This window comes from Octopus bimaculoides, chromosome 1 (genome assembly GCF_001194135.2).
Source record: "Octopus bimaculoides isolate UCB-OBI-ISO-001 chromosome 1, ASM119413v2, whole genome shotgun sequence".
Classification (NCBI taxonomy): Eukaryota; Metazoa; Mollusca; class Cephalopoda; order Octopoda; family Octopodidae; genus Octopus; species Octopus bimaculoides.
Genome location: NC_068981.1, coordinates 79,682,685 through 79,707,928, shown reverse-complemented (window position 1 = coordinate 79,707,928; position 25,244 = coordinate 79,682,685). Strand labels below are relative to the sequence as shown.

At 33.7% G+C, this 25,244-nt stretch overlaps 2 protein-coding genes across 10 annotated transcripts in view; one reads left to right on the top strand and one right to left on the bottom strand.

The window, feature by feature from the left end:
• The window catches only part of LOC106877087 (uncharacterized), a 52,599-nt gene extending 44,760 nt beyond the window's left edge, over positions 1-7,839 (top strand). For all 4 annotated transcript variants that reach the window (XM_014925876.2, XM_052967682.1, XM_052967675.1 and 1 more), the window contains exons 7-9: positions 788-930; positions 1,867-1,988; positions 5,190-7,839. In XM_014925876.2, coding sequence (XP_014781362.1) covers positions 788-930; positions 1,867-1,988; positions 5,190-5,704 — 780 coding nt within the window. In that variant the 3' untranslated portion in view covers positions 5,705-7,839. The remainder of the gene's footprint in view (positions 1-787; positions 931-1,866; positions 1,989-5,189) is intronic.
• A 2,233-nt stretch (positions 7,840-10,072) lies between these two features.
• The window catches only part of LOC106877080 (transcriptional adapter 2-beta), a 32,469-nt gene continuing 17,297 nt past the window's right edge, over positions 10,073-25,244 (bottom strand). For 4 of the 6 annotated variants that reach the window (XM_052967666.1, XM_014925868.2, XM_052967660.1 and 1 more), the window contains 9 exons: positions 23,853-23,925; positions 22,832-22,985; positions 21,222-21,301; positions 20,469-20,540; positions 19,543-19,607; positions 17,219-17,268; positions 15,724-15,755; positions 15,520-15,603; positions 10,534-13,535 (listed from right to left, as the gene is read on the bottom strand). In XM_052967666.1, coding sequence (XP_052823626.1) covers positions 13,489-13,535; positions 15,520-15,603; positions 15,724-15,755; positions 17,219-17,268; positions 19,543-19,607; positions 20,469-20,540; positions 21,222-21,301; positions 22,832-22,985; positions 23,853-23,925 — 657 coding nt within the window. In that variant the 3' untranslated portion in view covers positions 10,534-13,488. Of the gene's footprint in view, positions 10,463-10,533; positions 13,536-15,519; positions 15,604-15,723; positions 15,756-17,218; positions 17,269-19,542; positions 19,608-20,468; positions 20,541-21,221; positions 21,302-22,831; positions 22,986-23,852; positions 23,926-25,244 lie in introns of those variants that run through there. The other 2 variants (XR_008264023.1, XR_008264024.1) reach the window with 2 other exon arrangements.

Here is a 25,244-nt window from a genome sequence, read left to right as displayed (position 1 = left end):
ATATATATATATATATATATATATATATATAGCTGAAACTATGTGTGTTTGTGTGTAAGTGCATGACCGAGTGTGTATTCTCTTTGACTTGATATGTGTACTGGTCATCGTCATCATCATTTAACGTCTGCTTTCCATACTGGCATGGGTTGGATGGTTTGGCTGGAGAACTGGCAAACCAGAGAGCTGCACCAAGTTCCAGTCTGATTTCGCTTGGTTTCAGTGGCTAGATGCCCTTCTTCACACCAACCACTTTACAGTGTGTGCTGGGTTTTTTTAACGTGCTACCTGCATGAGCACTTTTACGTGGCACTGGCATGAGTGCTTTATACATGGCACTGGCACAGTGTTCTTGCAGGTTAATCCCCTTTACCAGGGGGAGTGGCCTTAACACTTCTACTGTGGAGGATGGGTCTTCTTGAGTACAACAAGGCACCAAATACCCAAATCCTTTGTCAAAGGACTGAGATGATTGTCAAAAAAATAAAAAAGACAGCAATCCTCCCTCGCAAAAAAAAAAAAAAAATCTATCACTGTTCATACAGAAAGCATTGTTTTTTTTGCAGTCCTTTATGTAAGCATTCTGGCTTGTTCATTCTTTGATAGACTGGTAGGAAATCATTATCTTGCTTGGAAATAGGTGTGGGTTGATGCCAAAATGGACATCTGGCCATAGAAAGCTTGACCTATACAAAGTCTCATCTGACTTATGCAAGCATGTGAAAGTAAATGTTAAAATGTTGATTATTCTAAGATGATTAAAATTTTTTTTATCTGTCCATTTCAGCTGAATGTAAAAAACTACAAAGGTCAAACAGCCTTATTTCACTGTGTTATCCGTGCTGACACAGAGTGTTGTCATCAACTACTGATTAGAAATGCTGATCCCTCAATCCGTGCCACAGTTATACAGAGTCCTAAACAGAAACAGTGAGTGATTTACTGACCTCCATTGTGGTTTACTCTCTCTCTCTCTCTCCCCCTCTCCCTCTCTTCTGCTTCCTCTTTCCTTTCACTTAAATCTTTCTGTGTGAATATTTGTCACTCTCTTACTCATTCTTTTCTCTTTTTTAGTCCTGATCTATCTGTTTCTCTCTGCATTTATGTTTAATCCCTTTCGGTATGTCTGTCTGTTTATCTGAATGATGTGTGCGTTGTGTGTAATATGTATGTGTGCATGTGTGTGTGTTGGTGCGTACAGTTTTTAACTTTAGAAACTACAGAAAATAGGAAAACCTTTGTTTAGTTGCACACCTGTTACACCTCTGTATTCTTGGTATGCTAATTCTGAACAGGTAATATTTCTGGTAGTGGAGGTGTTGCCAGAACTGCTGCTTGTTGCAGTAATGTTGATAATATTGTAATATTGCTGTTGTAGTAGCAGTGATGGGGTGTGGTGTGTATTTTTGTTCAAAGTGTTTTGTAGTATTTTACTACATTCTTTTCTGTTTTGAGTTCAAATCCCACTGTGTTTGATTTTTCATTCTATTCTTCTAAGCTCAGTAAAATGAGTATCAGTTTAGTTATATTGGCTCTACTCTCCTTCCTTTCTCACAAATGTAGGACCTTGTACTTAAAGCCACACATTTCAGAGGTAGATACTTATTAATCATTATTATGCTTTTATTATTAAATGGCAGTGGATTGGCAAAATGGTTAGAATGTCCAATATACCTTCTGCTATTTAGTTGTGGAACTTTACATTCTGAGTTTAAATCCTGCTGAGGTCAACTTTGCCTTTCATACTTCCAGAGTAGATAAAATGTTAGCCAAGTATTGGAGTCGATGGTATTAACAAACCACCTCCTCTCAAAATTGCAAGCCTTGTGTCTAAATTAGAAACAATAATTTTATTGTTATTTGCAGGAAATTGTCTCCTCTATTTTGTGTGTCCCTGTCGTTCCCTTCTCAGAGATCTCTACGCCTTCAGCACAACTTTCGATACCTCATCCAAGCATCTCGAAAATTCTCTTTCCTTGTTGATTCAGGTGAGTTGTTTCTTTTTTCTGGGTTTAGAAATATAAAGAGAATATATTTTATATTCTATCCTCATTCACAATGCTATCTGTCTTTTGCTTGTATTTTTAGTTCTCTTAGCTTGGCCTGCATATTTTATAAAGTTCTATTGATTTTCTTTATTAAATCCAATAAACATTTAACCAAATTAATTATTAAATATAAGAAATTAATTACCTATATATTTATATAATATTAAAATTCAAAAGGGTTTTTTTGTTCCTTTAAATCATCTAAATTTTCACAGAGTAAAAATTAATTTATTACAAATAAAATGGTCAGTTCAGTTTTTGCCAAATCATTCATTCTAGCCCCAATTTATAAGGCAAACTGTTATGCTTGCTGTAATAGATTTATAATACTGTGGCTGTTAAATACACCTACTGAGCAGAACCAACTCTTCATTAAAAAAAACTCAAGGAAACATGTTTTTGATAGACAAATGAAATTGACTGTTGCCATATTCCTTTACCTAACTTAAAGTAGACCTTAATAAGGTTTACTTTAATTCAATCATTTTATCTGTTTCAAAATGTTATAGCAGCATTTTTTTTTTTACTGTTAAATGCCCTTCCTATCATTATCGACTGAGCTTTGAAGTGAGAATAAAACCTGTATTATCTTTTCCAGTTAAACATGGATATATTTCTTTTACTTGTTTCAGTCATTTGGCTGCGGCCATGCTGGAGCACCAGCTTTAGTCGAGTAAATTGACCCCAGGACTTATTCTTTGTAAGCCTAGTACTTATTCTATCGGTCTCTTTTGCTGAACCGCTAAGTTACGGGAACGTAAACACACCAGCATCGGTTGTCAAGCGATGTTGGGGGGACAAACACAGACACATATATACATATACATATATATGATGGGCTTCTTTCAGTTTCCGTCTACCAAATCCACTCACAAGGCTTTGGTTAGATGGAACCGGCAAGCGTGCAAGGTGGCACCAACCACTCAAAAATACTGGGTGTTTAGGTGAGGTTATGATCCGTGCATTGAGGGGTTAGCAGCCGATCCCATAGGCGGATGGATTTACCCCCTGGATGCGTGGTTTTGGCCACAAAAGTCAAGGCTCTGCTTGCTCCTTCGCTTGAAGTCTTGCAGAAAATCGGCAGTGGAGTTGCCCACTATAAAAACCAGAGCATCCCGATGATCACGTAGATTCGGGTTGAGTGGCCCCAACCACTATAATACACCGGTGTCTTGGTATAGATGACCCTTCCGCTGCGGCTACGTTCTCCAGTCGTACTGGCAGGGAAGCTCTACTCCTTGACGGATGGTGCCATCCACCCCGGGATCCCCTTCATCCAGTTAGGCTTGCACGGGCGTTGGGACCAGGTCTTGGGGAGGTGGCTGTGGTCACTGAAAGTAGGAGTCCTGATGTGTGGCCAATTTGCCCCAGGTCTGCCGTTGGGGTTCCCTGCTGTGCTTGAGTGGGGTCTGCCTCGTAAGCGACCTGCACACGGGTTAAGAATTTCAATTCACAACTACATGGTTTTCAGTAGCATTTTAGAAAATCACCTCCTGCCATAATCTCAAGTTTCCAAAACCATGTGTGAAATTTGTTGAACAGAAATAGTGTTCAATCCTGTGGAAGGAGGTCATTCCTGTTCATGAGTGATAGACTTTATTTGCCAGCTTCACTCTACCATCTGACACTTAGATGCCTTTAGAGGCGTCCACTATGTTACGAGTATTTAGGTTAGGTCTCTAGTCTGATGATAACTTTCATCCTTCCACCCACCAGTTATAGAAGCCCTAGAAAGAATCAAGGGCTTTGCCCTTTCTCCTCTGACTCAGCTTTAAAAAAACGGAATGAACAAGATATATGTGCCTTGTTTATGGATACAATACACTGGCTCTTGCAAGAATTGAGGTGTGGCTGTGTGGTAAGAAGTTTGCTGCCCAACCACATGGTTCTGAGTTCAGTCCCACTGCTTGGCACCTTGGGCAGGTGTCTTCTATTTGATAGATGGAAACTGAAAGAAGTATGTCATATGTGTATAAATATATATATAAGTATGAGTATTTTTGTGTTGGTGCTTGTCCCCCACCACTTCTTGACAACTGGTGTTGGTGTATTTATATCTCCATAGCTTAGTGGTTTAGCTAAAAGAGAGCAAAATTATAAGTATTGGGGTTGATTTGTTCAACTAAAATTCTTCAGGTGGTGCCCCAGCATAGCCGCAGTTTAATGGCTGAAACAAGTTAAAAAATAAAAGATACAGTCACTAGTTCATTATCTTAACTTCATAAGTCTTATACATTTTTTTATGCCAGTATGTCTCACGTAGCCCACATAGACATGAGGTGTATCCTGTGTAGGCCTAATCTGCCACTGTACACAAGAATGATCAATGATTTTAACTCAATTGTGAATAACTGGATCATCAAATACTTGTTTCATAAAAGGAAATCTAACAGGCCGATCTTTGATTCGTTATATCTCAGATGAGAGTAAAGATGATTGAATTAACAGACTAGCAAATAACTGGCAAAGAGGTTGGAATGTTAGTGCACTGTCAAAAGAAGTATATTTTATTCACAAATTGTTCAGTCCATTAGGCTATAAATAGGAACAGTTTACTGTTGTAAGCAGCAGCAGCATTGTTAAGCTGGAAAGAGTTTAATTAGCTTACTGTTCTGAGTTCAACTTCTGTGAATATAATTTAGAAAAGAACAATTTTTATAAGATAATAAACTAGAAATACTGGTGAGATGTGCCTAGGCTCTACAATACTATGGGCCTTAGGAGTTTGGGATTCTTTTGTCTTTGAGTGTTCACTGGCAGAGTAATGTGCTATCATAACCTGACATGGAGTCTTCAGAGAATATGTTTATTTACAGGTAACTTAACCAAGAATGGAGAAATGCCTTATATCTGCTCCCCATTTCATTTTTTATTTTCTCATACGAATTTCATGTTTGTTTGCTTTCACCTAACCCCTTAGAATTTAGACCAGCCATATCTGGCCAAAATATTCTGCCTGTTTTATGTTCAAACTGGCCTCTCACACCTACTCTACGATGACATTCTAAAAGTAAACAGTCAAAATATTGAAGCTGCAAGACAATTCAGGATTAATTCAAAACAATGTGAGTAAAGAAGCATTACATTCGGTGGAATAATCTTCATGCTAAAGGGTTAATGTTATTCCATATTTACTTCCAGGTTATTTTGCAACTGACGACATTTTAAAGGAACTAGGGGATCATTTGAAAGACTTTTTCCCAGAATTCATTAACTGGATACCCATGTCCATTCAATCGATTCAGATGTTGTTTGGCCAGACTACAGCTACCCTGAAACAACTAGCTGTTAGAGTTATCTTCCAGGAGTTTTTCTGCAATAATATCAGCTACATAGCTTTCCTAATGGAGCAAGAAGCACGGTCTTTGTATGAAAATATTTCCGATATCTACGATCGAGATATCTATGAAGAGTTTATCAACACTATTCTTGACAAAAAACTTCTGCAGAGATTTCTCTTTCATTTCTCCTTACCTCAGAACTCTCTACTAAACTTTCTAATTGAACTTCTGTTCCACAGAATGTTGGTTTTGTTTTCTTCATTTTACATTGATACTACAAGTTTGTTGTTTGAAAAACAAATACCTTATGACAGCTCAAGTGATGATTCTGAATTTTTTGCAAATGAAGGAGACTCTGACTTGGAATATTGGTAAATGTTGGTGGTATATGTGAACATAATACTAGTAAAAACTGGTGACATGATAGAAGCTAGTGTATGAGTGAACATGTTTATTAAATAGAAAATATTGAAATATAGATATCATTCAATCAATGTTTATATATCACAGAAGTGCAATAATACAGTTGCTTAATTGATTTTCCCTTAATCGGAAGTAAATAAGCCTATTGACTTCAGAGGAAGTGTAAAATATTAATTATGAATAAATAGGAATTGTCTTTTTTGAAACTATTAGCAATGTAAGTGAAATAGCTATAATTACGACTCAACTTTCTTGTTCTCGACACTCATCAAATTGTATCAAACGAAAGACAAAATATTCCTTCTCATAAGCAGTTAATGACTGTTTTATTGCAGAAACTAATTTTTATTGTAAGCATTATGTTGTTCAGGTGATCATAAAATGTATTAAATATTGTTTAATTTAATTTTCTTTTTAGCTTGTCATATTTGGCCAAAATTTTTATTATTAAATGGTAGAAAGGTATTGGATTATCAGAATTGGTAGACCATCAAGCAAAAAGCCCATTGATATTTGGTTACGACCCTTAATATTCTGAGTTAAAGTCCCACTGAGATTGACCGACTTTTCTCCTATTGAAGGTCAATAAATAGAACTGGTCAAGTACTGGACCAATGTAATCAACTATATTCCTCACCCTAAATGAGTGGCCATATGCCTATTAATAAATCATTATTTGACTAAGGAGGGAAAGTCATTTTTTATATACCTCTCATCTTTCACTTCGATTTTTATTTTGCATTTATACATCTAACATTATATATATATGGTTGTGCTTAACTTATACCAAAGTGATATTTTTATATATGTTTTATTTATTTTTTTACTTCTAAACATCTACTTATAATCTTACATATCGATATGAGCAGAAGCTTCAAGCTAACTTTGATAGACAATAGCTACAGAAACAAAAACGATTCGTTTCTCAGGTATGAGCAATAGTCCATGTCTTTCCTAAGGACATTATTGATATTAGCAAAGAATGTCCAACTGGTAACGAAAAACTGATTTGGAATCTGGCTTACTGCAACTTTAAGATTGCTTATAATATCTACAACAAAAAAAGAAGCTAACTATAAAGAATTATGTCAAGAAACTTAACAGAAACTTTTGCTCATGTTTTTCTTAACATTTTGATTGGATGTCTTAATTCACCAGTTTCTATACATTTTTCAGGTCTTTTTTTTATTTGTCAATAAAGAATATTTATAATTTTTAATACATTTCCATATAAACCTAGTTGTTAATTTGTCTTCATTACATCCTAATTTTGTGTTTTTCATATTTCCTTGAAACTATTTCCCTTATAAGACTGATTATGTAAGACATGCTTCGAGTACTAAATACTGATTACTTAGCAACATACTTTGAATGCAATGAAAAAAAGCTAAGGAAAAACAAACAAATTACGTGTAAATGATGTGATACTATGTTAATAAATAGCGCAAAGAACTTGAAATGGGGAAATTGTATAAATACATTGGTGGTAAGTATTTACTGAATATACATTCATAGCTTGGCTGGAGTATTATTGTAACAGGTTTCTAAAAATATGCTCTCCATTTTCTAATTTCAAAGTTTGCATATCTGAGCAATGCTTGCCATGTGTGAAACTGTTTTTATTTATTTATTCCAGATGTTTTAAAAGCATTGCAGTACTTATTTCCATTCTGTTACATTAGGAGTTTAGATTCTGCGAGGATAGACTGGGTTTGCTTAAATAAATACAAGTTATTTACTGAAGTTGCTCAATCGTGTCCCCCTCTCTTGTAGAAATCATGTTGTAGTAGTAACAGTAGCAGAATTTAACTTATATTATCTTATGGCAGTGAATATTTACTTCAAAAGCAACAGTGAAGTACCTATTGCTCTGCAGGTACCTTAGTCTAGCAGTTGATATTCAGGTGGTTGTAGTAATTTATCAATTTTTAAATATTGATGATTAGTATTGTTAACAACAAATTTACAGGATCAAATTCTGTCATCCTTTTAACATGATTATCTTCAAATTCATGAAATGTCAAGTTGGTATTACAAGAGTATGAAATATGGATCATTTTTACAGCCGAATAAATTTCTACCACTTATGAATTCTTGTACCTTTTTCATGAAGAATCTCCTCCAATTTCTTTTCAGACTCTACATGGTATTGATGCAATCTTGAATATTAACTTTATTTTGATGCAATGGGGCCCAATACAATACCAGTGCTTTGTTTTAATGTGTGATCTTTGTCTGGACCCCTTGACCAATTAATATATATGTGAGTGTGTATATATGTAGTAATAATAATAATAATAATGGATGGAATTTTTATTTTAATGCATTGCTACACACATTTCTTAAAATCAGTCTGTATTCCTGGGATTACTATACATTCCATGGATATTAGGTAGATCATACTTATGTGTTCATTTCTTCAGGCAATATCATTAGGCTATAGCATAGCTAGCATAATAAAATAAAAGCTTTTATATAAATTTCCTCATAAATAAACTTAAAAGTATACATATATATATATACAAAAGTGCAGCAAGTGGATTTGGTAATCCCTCTCGAATCCGTGCTATTATGTAAAAATGTAAATTAAGACGAGCATTTATGATATACAAAAACAAAGACTTTCTAATTAGGAATTACATCTATTAGTCCAGAACAGGGGTTTGTGCAACTGGTTATATTTCTACCGAATATTTAAATACATTTCCTAATATTTAATCATAAAAATATAATAATACCTTTTAGATATTGAATGGCTATGAAGGTCCCACCCACTGGGTAAAATAAGAATCAAAGGGGTCCATAGATAAAAAAATGTTGCGAATCACTGCTCTAGAAGATATTAATGTTGCTAATTTTAACTATCTGATTAGTTGGGTTTATTTGATAACTAAACATTTGGACATGGCATTTAGTAGCAGTGTAACATTCATATACATTTAGTAATGAAAAATATACAAGGATTACCCATTATGAGAGTGTGGATAGGTATGAGACGTTTTGTCACATCCATTTTTGTCTTTGTTGATTTAATGTTTCTCTCCCTTGGTTTATGTGTGTGCACGTGTAATCTCTCTGCACATGAATGTGCATGTGTTTGCCTCCAGTGCCAAAACCAGTTGAGTGTCAGATCATCAGCATTCAAACCCAATCTCTTTCTGTGGAGGTTTTATGCCAGCTGGAAGTACATATCATTATTGAATCCTTTGCATTTGTGCCTGAAGTTCATCAACTTTTTTATTATTTAGTAGCATTAAGTTGGATCTAGAATCTTTATCTGGTATCAATCATTAGAAACATAATCTGTGGTTGTTTTGTTTTGTGTCAAGGATTCACTACTTGGTACTAAGTCATTCCAACTCAAACACAAATCTAAATACATGGTTAAGTACCTTTATTTACATGCAAATGTCTTGATAGAGTTTTTAGACAACCTTCCATTGATGAATCGAAATGAAATAAGTACAGGCATGGTTGTGTGGTGAAGAAGCTTGCTTTGCAACCGTGTAGATTCAGTCCCACTGTTTGGCAACTTGAGCATCTTCTATAACCCCTGATTAACCAATGCCTATGAGTGAATTTGACAGCCGGAAACTGTTCATAAGTCCATTGTGTGTGTTCATGTCTGTATCCCACTACCACTTGGTGTTGGTTTGTTTACTTCCTTGTTATTGAAATACAGTATGTATCAGATTGTATGTACTAGGGTGGATTTGATTAAACCCTTCAAGCTGGTGCCAAGCATAATCCATGAATCAGTGCTACTTTTAACACATTCAACAGAATACACTACATATTTCTGCATGTTGAATTTAAAATTCCAAAACTGTTCCCATTGAGTACAAAATAATTTGATAAGTAAGGTTAATTTCCAAGAGAAATTGAGCAATAAATTGAACAGAGAAAGCAGCAGATGTTGCTTTTTAATTCCAGATCAAGCATGGGATTTAACTGTTATTTCTCACAGAGGGAAGACATGAGATGAAGTATTGAAGGACAATCTCAAGACATTAAGCCTTATGACTAAGATATCTGGCGCATTACTGTACTCAAGACTCGTTGGTGCCACAAAAAAAGCACCCAATACACTCTGTGAGGTGTTTGGTATTAGGAAGGGCATGCAATTGTAGACACCATGCCAGAACAGACAATGAAGCATGGTGTGGTCCATGACCAGCTCTGGTCAAACCTTCCAACCCATGATGCCAGAATGGAAAGTGGATGTTAAATGATGATGAGTGACCACACAGAGGCTTCTCCATTGGCCAATGTAGCTATTGCAGTATCAATATAAGATGATGTAGGCTGGATATTAAAAAAAAAAAAAGAGCAGCTCATGGCAGAAATCAAATTAAAACAGACTGGAGCCTGGTGCAGCTCTCTGGCTTACCAGCTCCAGTCAAACTGCTAATCCATGCCAGCATGGAAAAGACATTAAATGATGATGATAAATACATACACACACGTGTGTTAATGTTGTTTCCATGTTCTTTCATTAATGCCACTTGAGCTAAAATTGGTGATGTTTACATTCTTCAGTAAACAACAGTCCAGTAGATTCCAAGGTATCATTGGTCTCAGTGTGTGTGAATACCAATGGTATGAATATATCTCATTTGAATAAGTGAAGATTGATGAACGAAGTATATGCAGCAATAGAAAAATCTTCTTCAACAAGTTTTGTCTAACCCATGCTAGCATAGAAACAAACTGGAAAAGAAAGAAAAAAAGAAATAGTGACATGGACAAACAAAAGAATAACAAGGATGAAGTCACTCAGATATAGTTATTAAAAGACCTTGCATTTTTTGTTGTTGTAGTTGTTATTTTTATTTTATTGAATTTTTTTTGTAATAACTTGTGGTTTTAATTGAAAGCCTTATAAAGTAACAGCTTTTGCAACAGATATAAATTTGCAGTTTATAAAGAGTTAAGTCAATAAATAAAGTTATTGCTTGTGAGTAGCAATAAATGAGTGATGTGAAAAAAGGAAAAGATGAAAACTATATTACACACTCTCCTAAATTTACATCAATGCTTACATACACTAACATTCATTGTGTGGTACATACACTATGTCAGACTAACAGGCTTTCACCCATCAAGTGGTAACTTCACTGAAGTAAATAATTTATGTACATTGGTTTATCCAAAATTTCCACAGTGTCTCCAGAAAGTTTTAAAAGTCACAACCAACAGCAGTAACTGTTATGAGAAAGAGAGGGCAGTAAAAAAAAAGTGGAAGAGAGATGGGACAAAGAGTGAGGGGAAGAGAGATGGGACAAAGAAGTGGGTATACAAACACAAAGAGAAAACAGAGTTGAAAGTAAAATAAAAAGAGAGAAAAGGAGAAACAGTCAGGTAGTAATAAAGACAATAACTAAAGTATATATATATATCTATATATGGAAAAAAAAGGAGGAAAACAGGAGATAAAAAGAAGTGAGAAGAGGGATGGAAGAGAAGTGAGGTGGGGTTGAGAGCAATATTTGAGTCTCTTGTTAACATGTTCGGTTGTTGTTGTGGCATAGCCCCGACAGAACCATGCAAGAAAGAGGGGAGTACGACAGCTCACCACCAAACAGATAAGTAGTTATAGCAGACTGTCACAGTACATCCAGTTGTTTGTTGTTATGGCAGTGGCCCCTTGGTCCAGCAGACAGCACTTGTACCTGTTATGTGTAGCCTTCAATCAGCCCTGACTGAGTTGACCTATGATCAAAGACTCTCCAGGTTTGAAAACCTAATTCCCCTCCACCCGCCCCAAGAATAGTGTATCTAGGACTACACATTATCTAATGTGTCCCTTGGTTTTTTTTTTTTTTTTAAAAGACAGTAGGGTATGATTTGAAAGAAATATGACTGCTACTTCCAGCAGGTATATCACTAAAGAAAAGGCTCCAAGTTGTTTACTGAATGGCTGGGGGTGGTAGCCCTTGTTAGACTTGATAAGTATCTCTAATGACAATTTTGATGTGTGAGAGAGAAACCACCTGCCAAAAAAAAAAAAAAAAAAAAAAAAAAAAAAAAAAAAAAAAAAAAAAAAAACTAGTAACAATAATATCAAATATGATGACATGACAATTCGATTACTCAATGATAATGTCCCTAGGTTTTGGGTTATAGAAAATTTCAAATTTCAAATTGCAATGATACATTTCCAACGCCTTACATAAAATCAAACACTTGAGGACATGGCAGTATTCAGTTTACCTGCGTAACTTCACTAAAGGGGAAACAACTCAACGTATTTTGGATGAGGTTTTCATTCCATCAAAATGATAGGCTAGCTTATGTTCAAAAAGTGGACTGTCACCATAGACCCAAGACTAAGTCAGTCAGCTAGGGTTATAAGGGAAGAGCTATTGAAGAGGTGACAAATCAATGCACTTCCAAAGAAAATATGCTGGCAGTATTAAAATAGACTTACAACCCAACTTACTCGCTTCTTTGCTAGGTCTTGTTGGATAGATTGAGGTGGAGTGGTCATTGTTAGAGACCAAAGATTTGGTTTATTTATAGCAATTAACAAAGGAAATCTATGAATAGCTACAATTTTGAGTCCCTAAACTTTCAGGCTCAAAACGTGTGTTTAGAACTTCTCTCATTCAACCAGGACTGTTCTTAATAAAGAATTTCAAAATTGTTATGAACTTGGGTTCAGAGGTTGCCAGGACAGCAATATTCTAATTTAAAACTCTATCTGTTGGAGCTTTAAATTAGCACAGAAAATTGATATGTCATCAAATATATAAAGATAACATCTGGATTTATTTTAGGATGAGCAATCATGGAGCTTGAGAGAGTTATGGTCCTCCAATTATCTTTAGAGTATTGATGATCATAACAAAATGATGAGCATCCCATTTGTACTTCCATCCTGACATTACCCTGATGCACAAGGCCCTCAATCTATACTAATCATAAATGATTAGTTGATTCCAGTGGTTGACTATCTGGATAAGAAGATTATAACACAGAATGAATCAACAAAAGAGGAAAACAGATTACTTTTAGCACCTGGGAAACATGAAACAATTTGGGATTTGTGGCACTAGTGAATCAATGAAAGAGTTTCTATATAAATGTGTAAGCTGTTAGATTTAACAACCAAACACCCCTCAAATCACACCTTGCTATAAAGGACTTATAAAATAACACTGTATGCATTATATCTAAAATAAAGACTAGATATTCAAAACTGGAATGTTTTCAATGATAGGTCTGTCTGATCAGGTTTGATATGTGGTTACAGACCAAGCACAGCAAACTGTCTATAATTGTTGGTAGTTGCTGTGACAGTAGCTATGGTTCTGCTTGACTTTGCTCAAGCAAAAACCTGTTACAGCAGTCTTAACAGCACATCCAGATGTGTTGTAGGTGGGGAGTGTGTGAGTGTGTATGGTGGGGAAAGAGCACTCTACCCTCCCACCAGTTCAGTTCAACTGGCTTGTGTTATATAACAGAAGACTATTAACACTCCCAGTTGTCACTGTGGAGCTAACCTTGACCAGACCTGTTATGTTACACCTTCAACACTTCTAGTTGAGCAGTGCAGCAGAAAGGTTTGCTGTTTGATTCTCTCCATCACACACCAATGGCAATGCTTTGCAGTTCCATGAGACAGTGAAATGAAACACTTCAGAGTCAACAATGGTGGTTTCTCCGTAGCAGAAGAACAACAACAAAACAATCTCAGGAATCAGGAACAGTTCAGTCGATGAGGCTATCATCACTCAAGTAATACTGTGATTGATCAGAGATGCTGCAGTCAAAGATAAACCTAGAAATAAAATAAAAAAAGAAACAAAACAACAATCATTTTAATAATGGTACAAAAGCACAAATTTTGATGAAATATAGTGATTAAATTGACCCTAGAAATTCACTGGAGTTTAATTTATCAACCCTACCAGATTGGTGCAAACTAACGCACGTAAAAGCACCCACTACACTCTCGGAGTGGTTGGCATTAGGAAGGGCATCCAGCTGTAGAAACTCTGCTAGATCAGATTGGAGCCTGGTGTCGCCTCCTGGTCCACCAGTCCTCAGTCAAATTGTCCAACCCATGAGAGTTAACTACATATTTATTTCTTTATTGTCCACAGGGGGCTAAACATAAAGAGGACAAACAAAGGGTTTAAGTCGATTAGATCGACCCCAGTGTGTAACTGGTGCTTATTTAATCGACCCTGAAAGGATGAAAGGCAGAGTCAACGTTGGCGGAGTTTGATCTCAGAAAAAGCAGTAAGGATTCATATCCTGCTTCTACTACTTGCCTCTTAAAGGGACGTAATTAAATACTATAAGGCCTATGTCAGGCATCCACTCGCCTTAATAATGATTTTTCTTAAGTCTGCAGATATTGAGGTACAATTAATTCAATCAATCCCAATTCATGAAGGGCATATATTCTGACAATTCTAGAAACATTGGAACTTAGGAGTATAAAGAAATAAAAAATTAAATAGTTAAACACTGAAACACCTGATGTCTAGCTATTGTTTGAACTCTTCAACCTTCACAATAATAATGATTTTTCTTATATTTATAAAGGAAGGGAATATATAATTATTCATAACACAACTAAATTATTATTTTTACTGAATCTGTAGAGATTAACAACACAGTTACCTCTGGCAAAAAATATAATAATGATTTCTAATTTAAATACAAAATCAGAAGTTCATCAGAAAGAGCATTTATATTTAACCGGTACATATTCTATCAACACTCTGGTTTTAAAATGTGAACAGATAGTGTGATTGAATTTAGGACAGATATAAAATGACATTTACCAGAAGGGATTTTGTCTGGCACTATATTATTCTGCCATCACCTCTGTATTTAATAATAGTAACATTAATTTCCAGCTTTGTCAGCAAACCACATATTTGTACAGAAGTAATTTTCATCAATCTTCAAAAGGATGAAAGGTGGAGACAACCATAACTAAGCACAAGTGAATATTACAATATATTTTGTCCAAAGTTTTACTGACTCCACCATTACAATTTCCGATATGGGCAAATGGTTACAAATTTACAAGAGAGAAGATTGGTCAACTGAAATGACATGATGACTCTAGTAACACTTGAACAAAGAATGTTAGTGGTGGATAAATACGGTTAAGTATTTATTCTGGCATGCTAAAATGTTTCGCTATATTTACTCTATAAATGTGTAAGCTGCTTTTATGTTGTATGAAAATGAGAGGAGGGCTGTGATGTAAGAAGTTCATTTTCCAACCACATGTTCAACTTAGAGCTCCCAGCTGACCAAAGCCTTGTGAGTGGACTTGGTAGATGGAAACTAAGAAACCAGTCGCATACGTATATGTATGTGTATGTAAGTTTGTATCTCATTTTGACATAGTGTGATAATTGTAGATAAGTGTCACTGCCTTACAAGCAGTGTCATTCATTTCTAGTAATTTGTAAGAACTTTGTCTGGCCAGAGTGAAATACTAACTTGTTTGTAAACAGATGACGGTTGGAGACAGCTGTAGAAAATCTGCCTCAATAAATAAACTGTCCAACCCATGCAAGCATGGAAAAGTGGACGTTAAAATGATAAAAACTTAGCAGATGACTGGAACTTATTCATAATATTATCTGAGGATTTTCATTAAGTCTGAAGATGAATATGAAAGATTTTGGTCTTGTGGTGAGAAACTGATCAACATTATTCTATAAAAATTAAAAATATAGCTACTCAAACTACTGGTCCCAATATGTAATTTAAAATAGCATAACTCTAAGCCTTACCTGTTATTTCTTTTAGGAAATGCTTCATGCAAAAAACAGCTGCCAGTTTCCTTCTAATTAAATAGAAAATATCATATTTTCCGCCTGCAAATGAAAATGGGAAAATATTGAGTTCAGTGATTGAAACTCCAATACAAATAAATAAATACATGTGACATCAATGATAGCAGCTCAAATAAACAAACAACACATGTTTTTACTTACCGGGTTCTTTTCCTTGTAAATCTAAGTTTTCGCTGAAAATGATCAGAAAGTAAATTTTGCTTTAGTATAAAATTTACTAATATGAAGGGAAGAACAAAAATCTAAATATTAATAACAGGTTGAAATTTTGGCACGAAGTCCAGCAATTTTAGGGAGAGCAAGATAATCAATTATATAAACCCCAGTACTTGACTGGTTCTTATTTTATCAACCCTGAAAGGATGACCGTGGTAGTATTTGAGCTCAGAATGTAATGAGCAAGAAGTTATACCACTAAGCATTTTGTCTGACACTTCTAACAGTTCTGCCAACTCAATGCTTTAACAAAATAATAATCATTCCTTTATTATATTAATTGCCAAAAGTGAGGAGAATTAATTTTATTGAAATATATCTAATTTAACAGTTCAACTAAATCAGTACAACTTTTGTACCACCGGCAGTTCTGACTATATTGCAACATACTAAGTATTCAAATTTGGCAGAATTGGATAAATACATATTTTTAATAATACATATTATTGGGCTGTAACAAAGAAACATATACCAAGATGTATTACCAACCTTCGTTGCTCATGAAGTTAGGTACATTCATCCTCAATGCTTCAATATAGATGCACCAAAGTGACAATGGTGAGATGACTCAACCTTGGTAATACCACATAACCATGACTTTTAGTTACACTTTTTAAAATATCTTTTGCAATCTTTGATTGAGGTCTGACAAGGATGTCACATCTCAAACACACTTTTACTTAGCCTATCAATATTTACAAACGTCCAAATCATAAGCAGTGTTTACAACTCCAATTCTTCATATATGTTATATCTAGGGACATAATTCCTTGATACCTCTAATTTCTAAGCAGTCAGTTTATATCACAAGATTCACAATAAACATCAACTGCATCACTTTTATATCAAACTTCACTGTATATGTTGCACTGTTACACTGAATGACACTTTTATTGACATAAAAGTCCTTTAAACAGTTTTTGTTCCCTCCGTGTGTAGTGTAAGTCTTGACAAGTACAGCAGAATAAAAGTTTTAGTTTCTTTATCACTTCCAACAATTTTGTTGTTATTAAAACACTAATAATCACAAGAAGTTAAGTTTAACAACTACATGTATTAAATAACATTTCAAATAACAAATCTTTGATAACTTCCAAAGTAAACTTTTAGTATTGAAACAGACAAAAGATTGCACACAATCGAATCTTTCTTAATTTTCTAAGTTTTAGGGAATTTCTGTGAGTTAAGAGTGGAATTAAGAGTGAAATTAAGCATTAATTTCCTAAAGTATCAAGCTGATAGTTTTACACTTGCTCATTATTAATTAAATTTATTAAAATGGAACACAAAAATAACAATTGGTATTTTAAGGCACGATAAGAAAATGACTCTCCCCAGACACAACAGAACAATTGGTATATTATCTTTCAACTCCTATCAAGCATTCATCAGAATATTAAAAAGTATCAAGGAAGCTTACTTTAGTTCTCCGGAAGCCATTGATTCCCCTCCTTCCTGTAAACGGCTGTCCTAGACAAAAACAAAAATTGAGTTAATTCTTGATCAGACAATACAGGTATCAATGATACCACAAAGCATCCCAAGTACAGCAGTATTATTGATGTTGGGTAAATTAAAAAAGCAAAAATAAAAGCATACAAATGCAGAACCATGAAAATGAAAGTCATGTCTAAATGCTTATCTCTATAAATTCAACAGAGAGTAACAATTGACTAAACAGAAATTTATCCTTTAGTTGGCCTTAATTATTTTATACTTGTCACAGAAATACTTTATACCTTAAGACTATTAATCCTGAATTAGAGATACATCATTACAAATATCCCTATATATCTAAGTCTAAATATCTTAATATTGTGAAAATATAGCCTAATGAGTAAACTAGGCCTTATATGTAGGAACCCATTAGCCAATTTTAGTCATTATTCTTTAGTAATTTCCTCCTTCTTCTATTTGTAATTCTCCAAATTTAATTTTAACTATTTAGCATTTAATTTGGCCATATTCGGCCCAAATATTCTACCTGTTTTATGTCAAAACTATCTAGATACCTATCACACCTACCCTACAATGTCATTCTAAAAATATACAAACGCACTATAGGAATCTTGAAGCTACAAAATAATGCATGGTTAATCCAAAATAATGTGAATAAATAAGCAATACTTTTGACAAAGAAATCTGAATGCTAAAAGGTTAAACATCATGCTTCAAGTTTTCTCTTAATGGACATCTTCCTGCCTAGTTCCTATTATTCAGTTTCACAACTATCTTACCCATATTATTGTAAGCAATACATTATATACTTTTATTATCAAATAGTACAATATTAACACTAGCAACTCAATAAAAATAAATTTAAGTGCAGCACCTTGGGTAAGTGCCTTCCACTATAGCAACAGGCTAACAAAAGCCTTGTGAGTGGATATGGAAAATGGAAACTGAAAGAAGTGCCTATATTATATATAGATACATGACATATATGTCTGTGTGCATGTGTGCATTTGTCTTGTCTTGACAGTTTTTGACAATAATGTCAAGACAAGGGTGCTTGTCTTGACATTAAGTTTTGACACAAGTAAGCATCACTGTTATACATATTGTTCGTTTCCAGTCTGGCATGAAAGGCATCCCTGGTCACAGAGAAATAGTACCTTGCTTGGAAACAGATGAAGGTAGGTGAAAGGAAAGGCACTGAGTCACAGAAAATCTGCTTCAACAAAATTCGTCTGATCCATGCAAGCATGGAAAAATAGATGTTAAATGATGATGATTTTAGTTAAACAATTTTTCATCACTATTGTTGTAGATCACAATCTATATTGTTGTTTATAGGTGGCTAAACACTCATTAACTGCGTTTTTCATAGCAACAGTGACAAAAGGAGCTGCAGTACTTGATAGGCTTTGTTCAAAAAGCACAGGTTTTTCACCCAATGTTCACATCCTTGGCTAATATAAACTTAAGATATAATCAAACACACACGTGACTGGTCTTCAGTCAGTTTCTTTCAACCAAATTCCATGTACAAGCCAACCTGGGGCGACAGCAGATGATACTTGTCTAAAGTGCTACATGGTGGGATCAGAGCAGAACCACATGACTGTCAAGTGAATAACGTAACTATGCAGTCATGCTGGTGTCCTTGTTTGTAAGAATTGTTTTTTTTTAGAATGATACTTATAAGAATTTATAAAATCTAAATAGTATTCTTAAGTCAACCAAAGTTTACTTCCAAACTGTAGGGTTTTTTGGGTAATTATCATATGCTGCACAACTTTTGTTTCCCCTCCTCCTATCTACAACTTATTTTGTTGCTACAAATGTGTAGCTGTTTACTGAATTCTAATTTCTCAGCTCTATTATAATGTAATGCTATAGACTATGCTTGTGATAAATATCTACATTAGCTGCTCTGCTACCAATTCTTCCTTTCTCTCCTTGCTTCCCTATTCTCTTTTATTGTTTCTGAAACTAGAAATAAAAATACAAAAAAAAAAAAATGAAAGAGAAATATACTCTACTATGTTTTATACATAAATTAGATGCAAGAAAGGGAGTGAGAAGAAAGAGAGAGAGAGAAAGAAACAGAAAACAAAACATTTATGACGAAATACAAATATAACTATATAATAATAAAGAAAAGAAATTTCAGTGAAAAATACCTGTTTTTACTCTGCTATAAAAACACAAGAAGAGATCATTATAATGATAATGAATGTAATGCTGAGTAATGGAAAATGGTGTGGGGTGGGATAATAAAAGAAACAGTATATTACTCACCAGTCGTTTGTTGGTATTTTTTCTTCTATCTCTTTTATATTTTTTATTTTTAAACACTAAAACTTCTGCAAAAACAATATAAAACAAAGATACATATATAAACATAAATAATCATACATATTAATTAAATGAATTAATTATAAAACCCTAGACAAAAAAATTGCTTTGCTTAGAAGTACTAAACGCTTCGAAATCACTAAAAAAAGAAAAAAAGAAAAAAATAGAAGTGATATGACTTAAAAATAGGAGAGAAATATTTTGACAGACACAAGTCACATTCCTGTCTATGTGCTTCTTAGTTGCATTAAACAAAGAAAACTGTTCTAAAAGATACATCATAGAAAACGCAACTTCATGATAAAGAATTAACTGAATCCAAGGATTTACAAGGTTTTGAAGAGAATGACAGAGCTGAGTGGTTTTCTGGCAACTTCTCCTGGCGCATAGAAAAATTTGCTCTTTTACCCAACAAAATATTTGTTAATTATAATGGTTTGCAGCTTGTGCACTGCACCTGTCTATTTCCCGCTAGACACATTGAATTGATAGGTTTCTTGGCCATAACTACAAGTAATTTAGCAGTCAAACACCTGACTGAAATTACCAGTGATGAGTCAGAGTAACCAACAATTTACATTTAATCAAAGAACCTGATTCAAATAAATATTAAGAAGGAAAAGGAAGCTAAATAAAGGATGATGTGTACACGTTAAACTAGCTGCACAGAAGTAGTTACTAAATATCAACATAAACAAAAAACAAATACACAATAATCAAACAACCTAAATCATACATAGGTAAGCTAAAAAATGGATGTTGCAAGTCCCATCTTCTCATGGTACACTAATATCATCCACTTTCCTCTGATTCTTGCTGACACAATTACACTTTTTGAATATTAGAATTTAACTCATGCACATACTAACCTGCGAAAGTCATCAACCCATTCTTTCGGAACCGGAATAATTCCCGAATTCGACTTTTTAAGTCTCTTTCACCTTTAAAATAAAAGTATAACTATAAATCAGTAAAGTATAAGATTAAAGAATTAAATAAAATTAGATTTAAGTTTTCTGTTCTTCTTCACTCATTAATGGGCCATCTCATGAATTTTATCTGATGTGCCCTTCTTTAATTATATTAATTGTTGACAGTTGATATGAAGTGTTGTGAGCATGTAACATTTGCCCAAGATTGAAGCTATGTTGGTGCAAAATTGACATTTTTATTTTATATCTAGAATGGATTTCAAGAGCTAAATTAACAATTGTGTTAATTTAGAAATGACAGAGTTTTGTAAGATTTCCATTGCCACAATGAAGAAATGAAATACTGAGAATATGCACAAAATTTCATGCTGTTATCTTTTAGCCACTGTAATACTATATTTTACAACTAATTTCCTCACACTAGTTACAAGTTGGAAAGATCAAATATTCTTCCTTTGACTAACAAATTTATCTACTATCTACTTCTCTCAGCTAAAATGAGTGAAACAAAAGTATAAATAAATCATGTGTAATGACACAATGCAAATAACTGTTTAAGAGGTTTATGTTTAAATCTTGTGGCAGTCTGGTTAGTGAAGTATACCCACAACCCCTTACAATACCTAACCAATACAACAGTCTATTTAAAATATTTTATACTGCTCTCATCAAACAATGAAGGCAACTTACGCGCTAAACTTTCATAATACTGCACATGTTCCTGGAATGTGTGAAATTTTGCAAACACACGTAATTTTTCTTGAAACTCTCTTCAACAAGAAAAGAAAAGAAAAGAAAAGAAAAAAATTAATATTTATTTAGATCAATAAAATATAATGAAGGGAAATTATAAATTTCAATTTTTTCTTTAAATGACTAAAAAACTATTAGACTTCTTGAACATTTAATCATTGTATTTTGAGAAAATTGGTTTGGAAGTAAAGAAAATATTCTTGGACTGAAATAATCGAAGCAATTTAGTTCTTTAGTTACTATTAACAACTAAAACTAATGTCATGTTGGGAGGCTCCCAATTCAGTTTTACACTACATAATTTTATAACAACTAATTTGGTCAACAAATCATTAATAAAAATATATTTACTATAAATTGTGCATCACCCATCCTACTATTTAAAAAATTTTATGTGGGTATGTTGACAATTTGATGAACAGACTCATGATAAACACATTCCAATCAATACCAATGTCATATTTTTAGGCATTGTATCTTGAACCATATTTTCTAATTTGTCTTCCCCCTTTTCAAGACAGTAGGGAATATAATTTGATGAAGTTCTGCTATTTCTAGCAGGCTGAATGACCACATAGACTCCCTACTATAGATATGTAGCATTCTACAAAGGAATGTGTTGTTTAGATGATCAATTCTGAAAGGTATAACCTACAGTATATTTATATCCAGAAGACTCTCTGAGTGGTTGGCGTTAGGAAGGGCATCCAGCTGTAGAAACTGCCAAATTAGATTGGAGCCTGGTGTAGCCATCCGGTTGCACCAGTCCTCAGTCAAATCGTCCAACCCATGCTAGCATGGAAAGCGGACGTTAAACGATGATGATGATGATGATGATGATGATGATGATGAAGACATTTATGTTGATATTCAGAAAGTTTCTCAGAAAATATAAAGTTATCTAAAACAGCAAGAATTTGATCTGGTTTGATAAAAGTATGCAACATAGGTGCTAACATTGCTGCATGATTACAAAGTTTAATTTGCAACCATGAGGTTCTGGGTTGAATTCCACTGCATGGCACTATGAGCATATGCCTCCAGCTATAGCCTTAGGTTGACCAATACCATGTAAGCCAAATTTGTTTGATGAAAATTGCTAAGAAGCTGGTCATATATACCTGCATGAATCTGTCCATTTAAATATGTTTCTAAACTTCTCTAAAACCAGTTCAATTTCTTAGTGTGCTATTTGCTCCATAATTTAGTAGTTCAAGAAATAGAAATTAATAAAGTAGAGTTTACTTGTTTCAGTCATGTAGTTGGAAAGCAAGCTTCTTAAAACACAGCCCTGCCCAGATTTTTTTTCAACTTCTCTATTTCCTGAACCACAGTAACAAGGAAACAATCAGAAAGAATTTTGTAACAATATTTTTGTATTCTAAGATGAATGCTAGATTCTAGATTTGTCAGGGAGTTTTGTGAAAAACAATAAAGCAATGTATGTTGGATAAATACAGTCAAATATAAAAAAAAAAGAAAACTATTGTTCATCTTAAATGAAACTGAAAATTAACAGTAAATAAATAGAATAAGACAATATTTACCTGTCAAGTTTTGTAGTTTTCTTCTTAGCATACTGGGACTTAAATTTGTTGCCCCCATTTATCTGAAATAAGCCATAGTCACGAGCCAATCTTTTCCTATGTTCTCGTTCTTGTAACCGAAGGCGATAGGTGTCCACCTGACTGAGTTTGAATGCTGTAAAAGTAAGAAGTCAATTTGAATTAGTAATTTTCTCTAACTTTAAACTAACATAAGAAAGATTTGAAGTTTGAGAAATATCAGAAGAGGAAATATCTGAGAATGCTTATGAAATGTTTTAAGCTCTTCATATGTTAACAGAAAATAAATTTAGAGGATATTTTTTTCATTTTCTGGGATATTTTGATGTCCCAAGGTAACCAAATTCAAGATGATTAAAAATAATGGTCACATGTGTAAATAGAGAAAAAATGGTTTCACTTATGTTAGCTAAGCTTTAATACATATTAGAAGAGTGAAGGGAACTTGTTATGATCTAAGCCAGTAGAAATCAGTTGACAAAGTTCATAAACTGATTAAATTTCTGTGCCATAAGAAGAATTTAATTCTAATGCTTTGGGCGAAAAGAAATGAGAAGTGCACCATTTCTTTGCTGAAGAAAGGATCTGTCTGAAACAGTACAATTAATCCACATGACTCACAAAAATTTATAGTTTCTCAAATTTCATATCTAATACAAAGAAATTACTGAAGGCATTTATTTACATAAAACTTCAAAATTATTAAGTATCTAATCTACACAGAATATATTCTTCAATGTAAAATTCTAAATCTTTCACAAGTAATTCCTTTCTTGTGCAAGTTGGAGAAAAAAATACTCCTGAATAAAACTGAACAAATAAATAGTTATTTACATTATAAAGCATACAAGAGCTAACAAAACTACCAACAATAGTTTAATTATTACAAATTTGCTTATAGAATCTTTTGGAGGGTCAAGTCCATGTATGCCTACACTGGATGAAAATGTAGCCATCACTCTAGATTGCAGGCTAAATTGTGAAACATATATTGAAATCTTACCTATATCAATATCTTCATCATCTATCTCCACAGATAATGAACTAATCAAAGATTCAGCATCCTTGTCATATACCTATAAAATAAAATGTATATGTATGTGTGTGTGTGAGTGTGTATCTTACACAAGTAGAAACCATTGCAATAAAAAACGAAATTAAGTGATAACAAATCAAAAGTGTCTTACAAAGACAAATTAAATAACGAAGGTACTGATTTAGATACATTGCAAAATGCTGCTAAGTCAAATAAATTACATTTTAATATGTACATTATAAGAAGTATTACAAATCAGATATATAATGCAAGTATCATCATCATTGTTTAACGTCAGTCTTCCATGGGTGTGGAACAAGTATATATATATATATATATATATATATATATTTATATATATATACTTAATTTTCTCTGTGAGATTTATAATTAGATCATTTCCAATTTTTGTAATCAGCGAATGTGTTTTCACTAAAAATATATATACTTGCAAGGGTTTGAAAAGCATCTTCAGCCAGCTGGTGTTGCTACTTCAGGCTGATGACAAGCAATGACTCAGAAACATGTCCCTGAATGCACACTAGGCTGGGTGGGGTGCTTGTTTCCCCCTCACAAATATAAGGACACAGGAAATGTGTCAAGGCCGACAGGAAGAGGTCCAGTTTCCTAGGGCTAAATAGCAGCAGAATGATTCCCTTATTGGGACTGTAACATTAAGTTGACAGTATACAACTGCTTTATATATATATATATACATACACATACATGTATATATACATACGCACACATATATATATATATATATACATATATATATACATACATATATATATATATACAAATATATATATACATATATATATATATATACATACATATACATACACACACATTATTACCAGCCCCATTATCTGAAGTCTTTAAATATGCCTAATATACTTTTATATTTCCTTCCTATCTCTATACTCTTCAACAATTTTACTTCTTAATAATAGACATTTTATGTTTATTTACCCATTAACCCTTTCGTTACTAACCCGGCCATAGCCGGCCGAAAAATTTTTTGATTCATAAGACTAACCCGGCCGTAGCCGGCCGAGCGTACCCATTGTTATTTAAATGTATATTTGAACCCAAATCTTGTCAGTACATTCGTTAAAACACCTGATTTCACTTTGCAAACAGTTGAGTTATTGTCTCTGACATTATTTGGCGTGATATTTGAACTCAGTGAATTTTGGAAGATTTTTTTCCACATTTTTTGCAGTGTTAATTTTTTTCAACTTTGAAGATGGAGAGGAGTTTCATGCTATCAAGCAGTGATTCCGAATTTGAAGGTTTTTCAACAGAAGATATGGAGATATCGAAGAAAAGAATGAATGAGCTACAAAAGCACAT